The sequence below is a fragment of the Myotis myotis genome, unplaced genomic scaffold (assembly GCF_014108235.1).
Source record: "Myotis myotis isolate mMyoMyo1 unplaced genomic scaffold, mMyoMyo1.p scaffold_m19_p_2, whole genome shotgun sequence".
Taxonomy (NCBI): domain Eukaryota; kingdom Metazoa; phylum Chordata; class Mammalia; order Chiroptera; family Vespertilionidae; genus Myotis; species Myotis myotis.
In genome coordinates, this window is record NW_023416324.1 from 8,320,773 (window position 1) to 8,336,590 (window position 15,818).

Consider the following 15,818-nt stretch of genomic DNA (forward strand, 5'->3'; position numbering starts at 1 on the left):
AGGTAGGACAAGCAGGGGGAGAGAGAAGGAGGTGATATGGGAGAGGTGGACCCGGGCCAGATCGGGCAGGCCTGTTTGCTGTGGCAGGACTTTGAATTTTATTTTAAATGTGTTAGGAGGCCGTTGGATGGGGAGCCTGTAGGGTGTGGGGTGAATAGAAGAGGGGCTCGATCTTGATAGTGTAGGAGTAGACTGAGGTAGGGGACGAGAGAGCAAGCAGGGAGAGCTCTGAGGAGCCATCTCAGCAGTCCAAGCAAGAGGTGGGTTGTTGTTTTTTAATCCTCACCCGAGGGTGGTTTTCCATTGATTTTTAGAAAGAGTGGAAGAAAGAGGGGAAGACAGAAATATCTACGTGAGAGGAACACACTGGTTGCCTCCTGCATGAGCCTAACCGGACCCAAGCCTGGGAGGGGTCTGCAACCGAGGTACATGCCCTTGACTGGAATTGAACCCAGGACTCTTTGGTCTGCAGGCTGATGTTCTATCCCAGTGATGGCGAACCTATGACACGCGTGTCAGAGGTGACACGCGAACTCATTTTTTGGGTTGATTTTTCTTTGTTAAATGGCATTTAAATATATAAAATAAATATCAGAAATATAAATCTTTGTTTTACCATGGTTGCAAATATCAAAAAATTTCTATATGTGACACCGCACCAGAGTTAAGTTAGGGTTTTTCAAAATGCCGACACGCCGAGCTCAAAAGGTTCGCCATCACTGCTCTATCCACTGAGCCAAACCAGCTAGGGCGAGATGGCTTTTTTAATACCACACACCAGAGACCGAGGGTGGTGCCTGGCACACTGTAAGCACTACACATAGTAGCCATGGTTGTTTTTTGTTTAAAACTTTGGAACCAGGCATAACTGGGTCCTCCCCAGCCCCTACCCCCAACCCCCGTTAAGCTTTTTTTTTATTTGTATTTTCTTTATTGATTAAGGTATTACATGTGTGTCCTTATCCCCCCATTGCCCTCCACCTCCCCTGCTCATGCCCTCACCCCCCTAGTGTCTGTGTCCATTGGTTATCCTTACATGCATGCATATCAAAGTCCTTTGGTTGATCTCTCCCCCTTCCCCCCACCCTCCCGGCATACCTGGGTCTTACCTTGTCTGCTGGCTTTAGCCCTTCATGGATGGGTGACTTTGAGCAAGTTACTTAACTTCACTCACTGAGCCTTAGTGTTGTCAGTTGTAAAGTGGGTAGAACAGTGTCACATCACAGGGCTGCCAAGAATGTTAGTACAGATGCAGAGTTTTGGGAACAGGGCCTGGATCATGGTTGGTTCAGTATTTTTGTTATAATTTCTAGCCAGCAGCCGGAGAATAAAAAAGGGATACGTGGGCTTGAAACTCATGAGTAATCCTTGATTGATTTTTTTGCTAGTTCTTATCTCTAGACCTACAAAAAAATGGCTGAGGGTCTACTGTGTACCAGGCACAGGGTCTAGTTTGGGTGCTGGGAAGACAGTAATACTAGTGATAGTAAGGATAACACAGACCATAGCTAACACTTGTCCACTATTTAACAGTGTGTAGTGATTAAGATATTACTAGCTGAGCCCAGCCAGTGCGGCTCAGTGGTTGAGCATTGATCTAGGAACCGAGAGGTCACGGTTTGATTCCCAGTCAGGGCACATGCCTGGGTTGCAGGCTCCATCCCCAGTGTGGGGCCTGCAGGAGGCAGCCAATCAATGATTCTTTCTCATCATTGATGTTTCTATTTCTCTCTCCCTCTCCCTTCTTCTCTGAAAGCAATAAAAATATATTCTTTTTAAAAAAGATATTACTAGCTGATAGTAAAACCCGGAAATCTCTAAGGCTCACCACAACAGGAATTAATTTCTTGCTCGTGAAAAGCCCTGCTGAGTATTTGGCAGGTGGCTTTCCACATGGTGACCCAGACCCCTTCCAGCTGGTGGCTCTGGCCTTGGGACCTCAACATTATTTCCTTCTAGCTGGTGGGCAAGCAAGGAGACGCACAATTCCTCATGGAGGATTTTTTTAAAATGTTTTTATTGATTTGAAGTGCGAGAGACAAGAGAGAGAGAGAGAAAGAAACACATATTCACATGAGAGAAAAACATCCTATCGGTTGCCTCCTGCGTGCACCCTGACCGGAGATTGAACTGGCAACCTGGGTATGTGCCGTGACCAGGAATCAAACCCACCACCTTTTGGTGTACAGGGTGACACCAGACTAATTGAGGACCCGACCAGGGCAGCTCTGTGCTTTCTGTACTCAGAGCTGAACCTAGTTTTGCCCACCCCTGTACATTCTTAAAAAACTGGAAAACTCTGGCCTTTTCTGTGTCCTGGATGCTGACTCCGTCCCCTGAGCTTGGAGGGCTCTAGGACCCAGCAGTTGGGGAGCGTGTGTGTGTGTGTGTGTGTGTGTGTGTGTGTGTGTGTGTGTTGAGAGTCCTTTCCTCATGGTCCCTCCCCTCCCTTCCCTACCCTTCCCCCCACTCCATTCTTTCCCTTTCCTTTCTCCCCCACCCCTTCCCCTCTCCACTCCCCTCCCCCTCGATATCCTAAGTCTTCCTTCTGTTCCCTTCTGCCTCCCTTCCCTCCCCTCCTCTGCTTTCCCCTCCCCTCCCCCCCTCACCCCTCCCACCCGGTGGTCACATGGGGGCACGGATTAGAGCCTAATCTGCCCAGTGCTCAGCACTGCAGTCTGGCTGTGGGGTGGGCTGTGTGGACTAAGCTAGTCTGGGGCCTGGGAGAAGGGCCTGGAGAGGGGTGCCCGCAGCCTCCCCCCATGAGCTTGGGGCTGGGGGTGTCATTGGAGGCCCAGCTGGCACTGGAGACCGTTATCCAGGTGGGTCCTGCGGGCTGTGCCCACCCCATCCAGTTGCCCTGGAAGGAGCGGTGAGGAGTGGATGCATCTTGGGGGTCCCGTGGTGGGAGAGGTGTGGTGGTGAAGTGCACAGGGGCTCCAGTTTGCACCCCCAGCCTGACTGGACTCAGGGTAGAGGGGTATGCAGGGCTCAACTGCTGTGGCTCCCTTATCCCAGTGCCCTGCGGAGGATGGGGGTCCCTCCTCCCAGATTTTGGGGTTAGGGTGACTTCTGCTGGCACGTACAGGGGGGTCCTCACCTAGCTGGGTTGGAGCTGGGTTGGAGCCAGCTGTGGGGTTTGGTTCTCTGGCCCTGGAGGAGCCTCCTTTCCTGGCAGGAGGCACACAAGCGTGTCCTTCCTGGGGGCGGTTTTTGCGATTCTAACTCCCAGGCTTCTACCCATTTGGGGGATTTCCTGACGGTCTCCTGGGCACCCACATTTTAGGCGACAGAATTTTCCTCCTTCCCACTCAGGCCACAGAGCCCAGGGTCCTCCCAGGTTTCCCTCAGACCCTCTCTTTCCCCGCAGACACTGGAGAGCAGCGTCCTGGGGCCGGGTCAGGAGACCGGCCTGAGTGTGCAGGACCCGGCCCAGGACTGTCAGCCCGCCCACCTGCCTGCTCTCCTCAGGGAAATCGTCACCCGAAACTTCTCCAAGCCTGAGAGCCCAGGTACCATCCTGCCTCTCCCCTGCACAGCCACTGCCCACATCCTCCCTCTTCTCACAGCCCCTGCTCAGTAGTCATGACAACAATAATGACTGCAGCTTCCATGTCTCCCTACTGGGAGGCAGGTACACCCATTTTACAGATGAGGAAATGGAGGCTTAGAGATGTAATTTGCCCCGATGTGTTCCCCATGTTTTGCTGCTAAAAGGCAGGGCTGAGCACCCCCTCCTTGCTGCAAAGACTTAAACCCCAAACGCCATATTCTCTCCCAGGGAAGTGTGAGCTGGCTGAACCCGAGATTATAAGGGGGGGCGGGCAGTTCAGCTTAGCTCAGGGCTTTATAGAAATCCAAGGGGGGGGGGTGGTACTGTCCATCTCCCTTCTCCCCCTTGCCCCCCAGGAAGGCTGATGGGCCCCTGCTCCTTCTGGTGGGTGGAACTCACACCAAATACACGGTTTGAGAGCCTGGGAGGGCACACTCAGTCCCAGCTGGAGGTTGCAGCTCTCCTTGGGGGTGTTCCTGGTGTTCCTGCCATGGTCCTTGTCTAACCTCAGCCTCCTTGGGGCCCCTGGGAGCCACAGACAGGGACTTAGAGAGCCGAGAGGCCTATGGCATATGTCCAGTTCCATCAGGTGGAAGGGAGCCCACAAAATGGGGTTCCTTTTCCCTGTGGCCTGTCCTTTTTTCCTCTACTTCCTCCTTTTCTTCCTTACAACCTGACCAACCTGAGCCCTGGTCTCAGAAGTTACCTGCTCTCCTGGGTCTGGTTACTGTTCCACCCATTTTACAGATCTGAAAAACTGAGATCCAGAGAATAGTAGTAGGTGCAGAAGGAAGGAGCTAGAACTTGGGGCCTAGTCTCCTGACTCCTAATGAGCCTCCTTACTGTACCTCCTGGGCCGACTGGGGCCACACTTCAGCTGTAGTTGTGTCCACTCTAAGCCTAGCCCTAGGCCCGTGGCTTTGCCCACCTTCCTGTTCTCTGTTTGTGTGACCTGGTGCTGGGCCCTGGTCCATCTTCCTGCCTCCACTGATGGGTAGGGCACCTGGAGGGGAAAGGGAAGATGTCCCCCTGGACCCAGCTGGAAGCTAACCACATGCCTGCTGTCCCTCTCCAGCCCTGCTGTCGGCCACAGAGATGGCATCAATGCTGTCGCTGCAGGAGGAGAACCAGTTGCTGCAGCAGGAGTTGTCCCGCGTGGAGGACCTGCTGGCCCAGAGCCGGGCCGAGCGTGATGAGCTGGCCATCAAGTACAACGCGGTCAGCGAGAGGGTGGGTGCTGCCTGGGGGCTGAGAGCTGAGCCAGCTGCTCCCTGATGTGAGGTCAGGGAGATGTCCAGGGCAGGCCTGCACGCTGGCCAAAAAGGTGCCCCTGGACTCAGGCCGGCCTGGGTTCGAACTGTGGCTCAGCCAACTTGGATGGCCTTGAGCAAATCACTCTGCTCTTGGAGTCTGTTTTCTTTTCTTTCTTTTTTTAAATATATATTTTATTGATTTTTTTACAGAGAAGAAGGGAGAGGGATAGAGAGTTAGAAACATCTATGAGAGAGAAACATCGATCAGCTGCCTCCTGCACGCCCCCGACTGGGGATGTGCCCGCAACCAAGGTACATGCCCTTGACCGGAATTGAACCTGGGACCCTTCAGTCTGCAGGCTGACGCTCTATCCACTGAGCCAAACCGGTTCGGGTTCTTTTCTTGTTTAAAATTGATTTCAGAGAGGAAGGGAGAGGGAGAGAGAGATAGAAACATCGATGATGAGAGAGAATCATTGATCGGCTCCCCCCTGAATGCCCCACACTGGGGATTGAGCCAGCAACCCAGGCATGTGCCCTGACTGGGAATCGAGCCCTGACCTCCTGGTTCATTGGTTGACGCTCAACCACTGAGCCATGCCGGCCCAGCTCTGAGTCTGTTTTCTATAGTGGGGATGGGTTTGGGACTTCACCCAACAGTGGCTGGGCTCTGCGGCAAGACCTGGGTAAGCACAGGCAGCCACACTCCCCGTGGGGGTGAGGCCCAGCCATGGCAGGAGAAGCCAGGCCTGCCTCCAAGTCCAGACGGGTTCACTTCCCCTGGGAACCTGTGCCTCAGGCTTACGGGGGTCCCAGGGCCTGGCCAGGAGGCTGGTGTAGCCAGGGCCAGAGGTGCAGGTTGTCCTCTGTACACTGTCTTCTCTGGACCTCCAGACTCCTAGGAGGTGACCCTGGGGAGTTGGTGGTGGCTGAAAGTGGTGGAAGAGTTGCGTGAGGGAAGGAGAATGTGTGTAGATGGAAAATGCATGCGTATTACTAACAGTCGTAATAGCAGCCACCATTTATCGAATGCCTACTGGCCAGCAGGTGCTGGGTGCTTTACATGTAATGCACCAAGGGTGGGACCATGGTGATGCTCATTAACAGAGGAGATAATGGAGGCTCAGAGAGGGAAGGCACTGTGCTTGGGGTCACACCGCCAATTAATGCTAGTCTCTCGACTCCCAGCCCAGGGCTCTGCATTACCGCTTTGTTTCTTGGGGGTGGGAAGAGTCAGTTGGGCTGGGAGTGCCAGGCGGCAGCTGGCCCCTGGGAGGCTGGAAGGACCTCAGCCTTGACGTTCTGATGTTGCAAATGGGAGACTGAAGCTGCTCAGGGTCCCCTGTGTGGTACCAGGACCCCTGCGCCGACCTGCTCATGCGGGGGTTTGCACACCCCTGCAGGGAAGAGGGCTGAGCAGTTCTGAGTGTGGCTGTAGGCTGTGCCGGTGTCCTGGTGTCTGCCCGCCCGGACAGGCCCCTGACTTGTTGGGACTTGCAGGGAGCAGGCCCCCAGCCCTGGGGATAGCTCAGAGCCGGTCTTCCCAAGGTTTGCAGGGGGTGTGGAGGGCCAACGGGCTCCAGTTCCACATTGTCGGTGATGATGGGGCCCTGAGCCAACCCCCTCCCAGTTTAGGCCTCTCATCCTTTGGCCCCTGGCACGCTGCCAGGCTCATGGGGGGCTGCCTCTTAAATGCCAGGTTCTGGCTGACAATGAAGTCAGCACTGCCCCCATGGCTGGAAGGAGAAGGGAAGAAGAGGGGACAGGCGACAGGTTCTTTTTTCTACTAGGACACGGCTGCTGGGGCTGGGGCCTCAGCACGGGAGTAGGGGTCTGCGTTAAGTCTAGAAAATTCCACCATGTGGCCGGGAAGACCCCGAGTAACTTGTAGAATGAACCTGGTGCTTGACTGTCCTCGGGGAGATGGTGTCAGTGCCCCCCTCAACCCCCCGGAGGCAGGGATTGCATGAGCATGACCTCCAGGCCTTTTCCGGGGGCTGCATGGGTCACAGAGAACATCAGAGCCTGGCGATCATCTATCGCAGGTGGGGAACAGACCCAGAAATGAGTGTGATGGGCCCAGGGTCAGTGGTGGAGCTGGGGTGAGGCCCCTGGTCTGGGCTCCGGGGGCCTGTGGCACTGTCGGTCCCTGCTGCCGCCTTGTCCCCACACTGCAGGTGGCAGGCTTGCCCCTGTGGCCGTAACTGTTGCATGTGGGCTAGGTTGGCGGGCCACAGCATCCCTGGGAAAAGAGAGTGGAGGTGAGGTAGGGATTTGTGTCCTGTTGATTGCATGTAGGGAGACAGGCAAAGGGTTCCCAGCAGCCACTTCTAAGTTCAGAAGGAGGCCCTTAAACTCCCTGTGGAGCCCCCCACCCCCACCCCATTCTTCCTGTCCCTGAGGAGCAGGTGTTGGGTGAGGCAGCTGGGATGGGAAGGAGGGAATGGCCCCCTGGATTCTACAGAATGGGCCCCCTGGGCTCCCTGTGTCCATGGCAACCTGGATAGAGTGACTCGAATAATAACGGTCCTAGGGCAATGGTTGCTAGGGGAGACTGTAAACTTCTTTCATCCCTGGCTTGCTGATACCCTTCTCTCCTTTTGAATTACTAGTAAAATTGAAAGGCTGTTTTGTGAGGGTGAAGTTGGTGGAAAGGGGCGAGGTATGGTTGGGAGTGACCCGGGCCTGGCTCTGAGCACTGGGGAAGCAAGTGGAATACCTGACGACCGCCTGAGCCCCTCTAAATCACAGAAGCAGATAGCGCCTGGCCCAAACGCCTGTGTAAAACACACAGCACAGGCCAGTCAGACCCACACAGACATACACAAATGCACAAACACACCACAGCAGAATCCGCAGCCACGGCCAGACACCACCCCGTCCCACCCAGGTGTGGCATGTCTCACACAGGTGCACAGTCACAGCAGTGATGTATCCATCCTGCGCACAATACAACACATTGTCTCACATGTTGTGGACACACACAGCCAAAGGTCAGCACAGAGAACAGTCACCGACACACACATCACAGACACTCAGAGCCCAGACACACGCTCCAACTCACAAACATGTGAACACACGGTTACCCACCTGCACCACAATGTAGACCTGCGACCACAGACACCCCCTCTCTCAGGTCCCCCGAAGGCCTAGACACGGAGACGCTCAGGGTCCCAGGTGGAGACAAATGACAAAATACTCCCCACTCACCCCCGTGAGATGCACCTGCATCGAGGCACAACACACAGCATTTCAGTGCCACCGCCGGCACACTCGGATGTGGACACTGCTGGTCCCCTGACTGAGGTGGACGGCTTGCAGACACTGGTCACAGGCCTGCAGCCCAGCCTTCATAGAGACCTGCATACCACCTCCTCCCACACCTTCAGACCGAGTTGTTCCCCCAACTTGAAGCCCCCACCAGCCCCTCCCTGTGGGTGGCTCCAGTGGCCACAGTCAGCCTGCCCCAGTGCTGTCCTTGCGGGGAGCGGGGAGGCAGAGAGGAAGTTGTTTCCAGCTTTTTCAGTGGCTCCTTAAGCATGTCCTGGGCGCACTGGATCAGTGCAGGGAACAGCTGGAGGGAACCGGCACCTGCCACTAACCTGGCCCCATTATTAGTGTGGGGTGAGCAGCTGTCTTTGCCGTTGGCTTCCCTGGGACTGGGCGTGGGTGGACGTGTGAATGCCCTGCCCAGGCTGTAGACGGTGAGTGTGGGCTGGTGCCAGAGTCCACTGGGCTGGGCTGTCTTCCTGTTGGCTCGCTCTGGGCACTGTCGCTCCTGTTAGTCCCACTCAATCTCAGTTGCTTCCCCCACAGGTGGAGTCTGAGGGGCCCCCTGGGACCAGCAGGTGCCTAAGGAGGATAGAGGGTTCTAAGGCTATTGGAGCAGCCAGAGCCAGGCAGGCCTCCTTCCTATGCCTACAGGGCCTGACGATGGAGCGGCTGCAAGGCACCTAGGGGTGAAGGAAGGGCGCTGGCAGCAGAGGCTTCCCATGAGGTCAGGGAGAGGTGGGAGCCTGAGGCCGGGCCGGGGCTCAGGCATTAAGAAGCCACACGGTATAGAACATGCGTGTGCACCTCTTACAAATCTGAGTGCTGCCTGTGAGGGAGTGGGGACAGGCCGGGGAGTTCATCTGTGTCACCCTGGGGATGTTTGACACCGCCTGTGTGCCTTATGTGTGTGCATGTCTCTAAGCTCAGTAGGCATGCATTGATGCCTCTGTTTGAATGTATTCACATGTGCTTATGCCATTAATTCATGATCTCAATGAACATGCCACTAACACTGCTGTAGGCTTAAGATACAATGGGAACAACAGGCTTTCCTGAGCTCACTTGGGTTTGGGGTGGGAAGACGTGGGCACGGATCTAAGAATCATCAACCACAGTGGGGTTAGTCGCTTTGGAAGAGAGGCTCACAGTGCACCAGGGCCTCTAAGGTTTACCCCAGGTGCGTCTTCTTTGTGTTTTGCATGCATATGTTTGTGTGTCCATGCATGCCCTGTCTGTGTGTCCATGCATGGCTGCCTTAGGCCATGCATATGTGCATTGCATCCAGGCTTGCCCAAATGTGCCTGCAAGGCATTGTGGGTCTGGGCCCAGCCTGGTGCTCCCTGCAAAGGCCTGTGTCTGCCTTCCCTGGAGACGGAGGACTCTCACCCAGGGCCCTTCCCTGCAGCTGGAGCAGGCTGTGCGGCTGGAGTCTGGGGAGCTGGAAACACAGGAGCCCAGGGGGCTGGTACGGCAGAGCGTGGAGCTGCGGAGGCAGCTGCAGGAGGAGCAGGCCTCCTACCGGCGAAAGCTGCAGGCCTACCAGGAGGGCCAGCAGCGGCAAGCCCAGCTCGTGCAACGGCTGCAGGCCAAGGTCAGGGCCGCCCACTCCTGCTCCTGCCTACCCAATGTGCTTGCTCACTCTGCCCTGCCCCCACCCCCTGGGGCTAACCATTGCTCACCACCCATCCCCAGATTCTCCAGTACAAGAAGAAGGACTCAGAGCTGGAGCAGCAGCTGTTGGAGAGATCCACAGAGCTGGAGCAACAGCGGCTGAGGGTGGGTGCCAGGGCAGGGCAGGGCAGGGCAGGCCCTTTCCTCCTCGTGCCCAACCTGATGCCCACTTCTCCCACCCAGGACGCAGAGCACAGCAGAGACCTGGAGAGCGCCCTCATCCGCCTGGAGGAGGAGCAGCAGAGGTGGGGCACCCAGCAGGAAGAGAAGATGGCTGGCAGGGCGGTCCTCTCCAGCCATGAGCCCATTGGTCCCTCTTTGTCCCACCCAGGAGCAGCAGCCTGGCCCAGGTGAACGCTATGCTCCGAGAGCAGCTGGACCAGGCGAGCTCAGCCAATCAGGCTCTGAGAGAGGACATACGCAAGGTGACCAGTGACTGGACACGCAGTCGGAAGGAGCTGGAGCAACGGGAGGTGGCGTGGAGGCGTGAGGAGGAGGTGGGCACAGGGTTCTGGGAGGCCAGTGGGGCCTGGTGGGTCCAGCCTGAGCCAAGGGGAAGCGTCTTTGTAGAGTGGAGAGGACTCGGGCTTCGGGAGAAGGAGCGGGAGGCCCTGCTGGCCACATAAGCCCTTTAGGAGAGGTAAATAGTTGTCATAATCATAGTTGGCCTTGATTGCACATTCCATGTGCTGAGTATTCATTTCTTCCCTATTTCTCAGAGTAACTGAGCATGGTAGGTGCTGTCGTCCTCATTTTATTTTATTTATTTATTTTTTAAATATATTTTTATTGACTTTTTACAGAGAGGAAGGGAGAGGGATAGAGAGTTAGAAACATCGATCAGCTGCCTCCTGCACACTCCCCACTGGGGATGTGCCCGCAACCAAGGTACATGCTCTTGACCAGAATCGAACCTGGGACCCTTGAGTCCACAGGCTGACGCTCTATCCACTGAGCCAAACTGGCCAGGGCTGTCGTCCTCATTTTAAAGAGAGGTTAGTAACCTGCCTGGCCATGCGGCTGGGGTGCAAACCTCAGAGCCAGCACTCTCTGCCCTTCTCGCTGCCTCTTGGGACTGCAGGGCCATTGAAACCCGTTTTCCAGTGCCAGAGGGAGGCTTGGCAGTGAGAGGCTGACAGTTTCGACACAGCCCTGTGTGCAGGCCCAGACCTGACCCACCAGGAAGACCCCCTCCCTGGGCAACAGTGCCTCCCAGGATGGTCAGAGCTGGGGCAGAGCGGGTGGCCCTCCCCGCAGCCCCTCACTCCCCCTGTCTTCCCTCCAGTCCTTCAACGCCTACTTCAGCAGCGAGCACAGCCGCCTGCTCCTCCTCTGGAGGCAGGTTGTGGGCGTCCGGCGGCTGGTCAGCGAGGTGAAGATGTTTACCGAGAGGTGAGGCCCGGCTGGCGGAGGGGTGACGTGGGGAGGTGCTGCAGCAGCACTGGGGGGCACCCACTTTTTTTTTTAAAAACATCATTTTTCTTTCTTTTTTTAAAAAATATTTTTATTGATTTCGGACAGAAAGGGAGAGGGAGAGAGAGATAGAAACATCAATGATGAGAGAGAATCATTGATCGGCTGCTTTCTGCACGACCCCCATTGGAGATCGAGCCCACAACCCAGGCGTGTGCCCTTGACCGGAATCCAGCCTGGGACCCTTCAGTCCGCAGGCCGATGCTCTATCCACTGAGCCACACTGGCTTGGAGGGGCACCCACTTTTTAAGTTGAATTCAGCTCAACTCAGTTGAACTTCTGTCCAACCCAATACACCTACTGCGGGGCAGGCCCTTGGAGATGCAGAAGCAACTATAATAATGAACTCTTATTATGATCGTGACAGTCAACATTTACTAGGTATTTCCTCTGAGCTAGGCTCTTTGTACATTTCATTCCATCTCATTTCCAGCATCTCTGTGAAGTAGGAATAGTAATATTTCCCATTTTACAGATGAGGACATTGAGGCTCAGAGAGGTAGAATGACCTTTCCAAGGTCACATGGTGGTAAGTGGCTGAGTCAGGATTGACAACTGCTTTTAATCCACTAGAATATTCAGCTTCTACTACCAAGGACCTTACCACCTCTAGTGATAAAAGGAAATAGAACCCCCCCACACCCAAATTCTAGACCAAGGAAGTGAGTGGTCAGTGACATGAAAGTGGAACAGAGAATGTCCTCAATTCTCACAAGGATGGGAGGGTCAGAAAGACGCTTCATAGAGGAGGTGGAATTTGCACTGACCTCAGGGATGGGTGGGATTTTAACTGGCAGAGCTGGGGCACTCCAGGCAGAGTATACAGCCTGAGCAAAGGCGTGGAGGCGGGAGAAATGACACTGGGGGGGGGGGGGGTGCGGAGGTTGGAGAGAGAGGCAGGTGAACAGAGCGGGCTAGCAGGGGGCTGGAGGAGACTGGCGTGTTCCGGCAGGGGGCTCGGTCCTGCTTGGGCTGAGCAGGTGAGGCTGTGGAGAGAGCCCAGAGACAGGGAGACCAATTTTTTCCCTTTTTACATTAAAAATGTATTTAATGATCTTTTGTTAAAATATCAAATATTAAGTGTGTCCAGATTCCCAGTGGACTCATCAATGTCACAGATGGTTTGCTTCACTGCTCGTCCTGACAGTGTGTTTGAATCAGGACCCGTAGATGTTCACAAAATGCGATGGACTGATTTGTCCTTTAATCTCTGTTATTTGTTCAGGAAACTGGGACAGTTGTCCGAAGTTTCCCACAGTCTGGATTCTGTGGTGTCATTTAACACCTTTGTCCCCTGTGGTTCTTGTAAACTGGATGTTGGATTTAAAGCTTGATCAGATTCAGGTTCAGGGGTTTTTTTTGTTTGTTTGTTTCTTTGGGTTTTTTTACAAGACTTCTTCGTAAGTGCTGGGCGCTCTTTCATCGGGAGGCCCCGAATGCCTGGGTGTCTCTGTGCACCGGCAGCCTCAGATGCTCAGTGCCAAGCCCAGGCATTCACCAGGGCTGCAAGATTGTGATCATCTCCCGTCACTCCTTCCTGTCTCAGCTGGGATTCTTCCGTAATGAGTCACCTCCTCTCCTTGCGTTAGACACCCAGTGGTACCGGTCATTCAGGAAACGAGAGGATTTAACCCATTTGATGTATTTAAAGTATGCTCTATTTTTAATTAGCATTTAAAATTTTACTTTTAAAAAATTTGATTTTAGAGAGAGGAAGGGAAAGAGAGAGAGAAGCATCGATTGGGGTGCCTCCTGCACGTGCCCTAACCGGGGATCATGTGCCTTATCTGGGAATCGAACCTGCCAACTTTCGGTGTCTGGGAGGACGCTCCAACCAACCAAGCCACACTGGCCAGGACCTAATATTTTACTTTTGAATAATTTATATATTCACAAATTCCAATTTCAAAAGGCCCCCTCCCATCCCTGGCTTCAGACACTCCTCTCCTCTCCCTCCTGGAGGCAAGCAATATGCCTTCAGGCTTCTTTTATACAAGCAAATACAGCAGATCTCTCTCTCTCTCTCTCTCTCTCTCTCTCTCTCTCTCACACACACACACACACACACACACACACACCCTTTTATATATTCTTGTTAGAATTTCATCTTTGCAGTTCTTGAAGGTGCTTTTTTTTTCTTCATTTATTTTAGAGAGAGAGAGACATCGATTTGCTGTTTCACCCATTTATGCATTCATTGGTTGATTCTTGTATGTGCCCTGACGGGGATTGAATCCGAAACCTTGGTGCATTGGGGAGACGCTCCAACCAACCAGGATAGCAGCCAGGGCTTGATGCTTTCTTCGCCGAATAGTTCCGAGTTTCAGTGGGAGTGGCTCCATTTCAGGCTCTGAAGAGCTTCCCCATTCGTTTTTCTCGGCTACAGATATCCCACAGAAAGGATGTGTCATGTTGTGTTTAAGAGCAGTCCTTTTGATGGCCATTTAGGTTGCACCAGCATTTTTGGCCTGAGCCTGCTGCAGGGCATCACTTTATACACAGGCCATCTCCCATGTGTTGAGGCATCTCTGTAGGATAAATTCTTAGAAGTGGAGTTGGTGGGTCACAAAGAGCCCATCAGTTAGTCGTTTTCAGAGCGCTTTCTAACTGCCCTCAGCTGTGGTTGCCCTCCCAGCAGTGTGGGGGAGGGTCTGTTTTCCCACAGCCTCACCCACACCGTGCATTATGTGACTTTCCCCCCATGCTAATGGTGACAAATGGCATCCCAGTGTAGTTTTAATTGACGCTTGGGAGCCCACCGCCATCCCATCCCTGCTGTGTGTTCTCTCCACTAGGGATCTGCTGCAGCTGGGAGGGGAGCTGGCCCGGACCTCACGAGCCGTCCAGGAAGCGGGCCTGGGGCTGAGCGCGGGCCTGCAGCTGGCCGAGAGCCGGGCCGAGGCAGCCCTGGAGAAGCAGGCGCTGCTGCAGGCCCAGCTGGAGGAGCAGCTGCGGGACAAGGTGCTGCAGGAGGAGGGCCTGGCCCAGCTGCAGATGCAGAGCAACCTGGACAAGGCCGACTTCAATGCCAGGTGGGTGCCCGTAGGTACCACATGAGGCAGGGGAGGAGGGATCTGTTCACTGGGGACGGGCTTGAGCTCAGCCAGTCTTCCCAGACACCCTGTTGGCAGAGTGGGAAACTGAGGTCCAGGGGGCTCTTGCCCAGGGTACATCACAAGCAGTTCAACCTCTGATACCAGATTTCCTCCCAGCTCCTGCAACCTCGACAAGTCTCAGGGTGCCTCCCCAGGAGACAAAGTGGGGGGCAACCTCATTCTCATTTACAGACAGAGGTGACTTGCTCAAGGTCATACCACCAGGGAAGTGAATCCTAGGGTCCCTGCCTCAGGTTTGGGGAAGCGTGCAGGACACAGAGCTGGAGGGTTGGAGGACAAGCTGGGGTGAGTCTCCCATTCACCTCTGTTGCTCCCTCACCTCCAGAATGACAGAGCTGGCCCTGACAGTGGAGCGCCTTCAGAACCAGAACCTGGAGAAGGATCGGGTCAACAAGGCCCTCACTGAGAAGCTTGAGGCCCTGGTGAGAGGCAGCTTCCCTCGAGGTGTGGCAGGACGGGATGGGGCACTGACCAGACCCGTGGGCACAGGCTGAGGGCCGGGCTGTTGGGCCACCGTGGAGCTTCCCACTCAGACTGTATCACCCTCATTAACTGAGCATCTAGTGTGTGCAAGGCTTGGTGTGAGCACATTTAACGCTTATCCCATTTCATCCTCTCAGCAGCCCTGTAACAGGATCCCCTTAGACCAGTGGTTCTCAACCTTCTGGCCCTTTAAATACAGTTCCTCATGTTGTGACCCAACCATAAAATTATTTTCGCTGCTACTTCATAACTGTCATGTTGCTGCTGTTATGAATCGTCATGTAAATATCTGATATGCAGGATGGCCTTAGGCGACCCCTGTGAAAGGGTCGTTCGACCGCCAAGGGGGTCGCGACCCACAGGTTGAGAACCACTGCCTTATACAGATGAGAAACCCAAGGCCCAAGGGGAAATACTTGTCCAGAGACTCAGACTGGGGAGTCAGGACTTGAGCTCATGCCTGTAATCTGCTAGTCCCGGGCTCTTTCTCTTGGAACTCAGCTGCCTCCCCACCCGAGGGACACCCCTCAAAGGTGCCGCCTGGGTTGGTCACCCTTCTGTGTAGGGCCAGGCCCTGTTCTATGTCCAGCTCTTCCCCAGTAGGCTGTGTGACCTGAGGTGGGACACTGCACTTCTCTGGGCCTCGTCTGTTCAAGGCACTTAGGGCTGCTGTGAGGTGACCCAGCGGCTGGACTATGGCCATGGCCTTCGAGGCCGCCTGATGGGTGGGGCCCAGGGAGGGAATGAGTAGGTTTGGGATTAGGGCACAGACCCTGACCACCCTCTCCTCGTCTCTTCGCCACGACTCCAGGAAGCCCTGCAGCTCCAGGAGCAGCCCGCCCTGGACACAGAGGAGGGTGAGGGGCTGCAGCAGACCTTGAGGGACCTGGCACAGGTGTGAGGTGGGAGGGAGCCGGGAGAGGCCAGAGGGTGGGAGCCCTGGGCAGGGCAAGGCCAGGCTGTCCAGGGCCGCCAGCTCCTCTGGTGGCCTTGGC

The 15,818-nt window shown here is 54.9% G+C and overlaps 1 protein-coding gene across 1 annotated transcript in view; it reads left to right on the plus strand.

Annotated features, from left to right (window-relative positions):
- CROCC (ciliary rootlet coiled-coil, rootletin) overlaps positions 1 to 15,818 on the plus strand; it is a 40,958-nt gene that overhangs the window by 3,445 nt on the left and 21,695 nt on the right. Inside the window, exons 4-13 of the mRNA XM_036347028.1 lie at positions 3,371 to 3,512; positions 4,629 to 4,783; positions 9,485 to 9,670; positions 9,772 to 9,855; positions 9,934 to 9,995; positions 10,082 to 10,247; positions 11,036 to 11,142; positions 14,020 to 14,256; positions 14,666 to 14,762; positions 15,635 to 15,718. Coding sequence (XP_036202921.1) covers positions 3,371 to 3,512; positions 4,629 to 4,783; positions 9,485 to 9,670; positions 9,772 to 9,855; positions 9,934 to 9,995; positions 10,082 to 10,247; positions 11,036 to 11,142; positions 14,020 to 14,256; positions 14,666 to 14,762; positions 15,635 to 15,718 — 1,320 coding nt within the window. The remainder of the gene's footprint in view (positions 1 to 3,370; positions 3,513 to 4,628; positions 4,784 to 9,484; positions 9,671 to 9,771; positions 9,856 to 9,933; positions 9,996 to 10,081; positions 10,248 to 11,035; positions 11,143 to 14,019; positions 14,257 to 14,665; positions 14,763 to 15,634; positions 15,719 to 15,818) is intronic.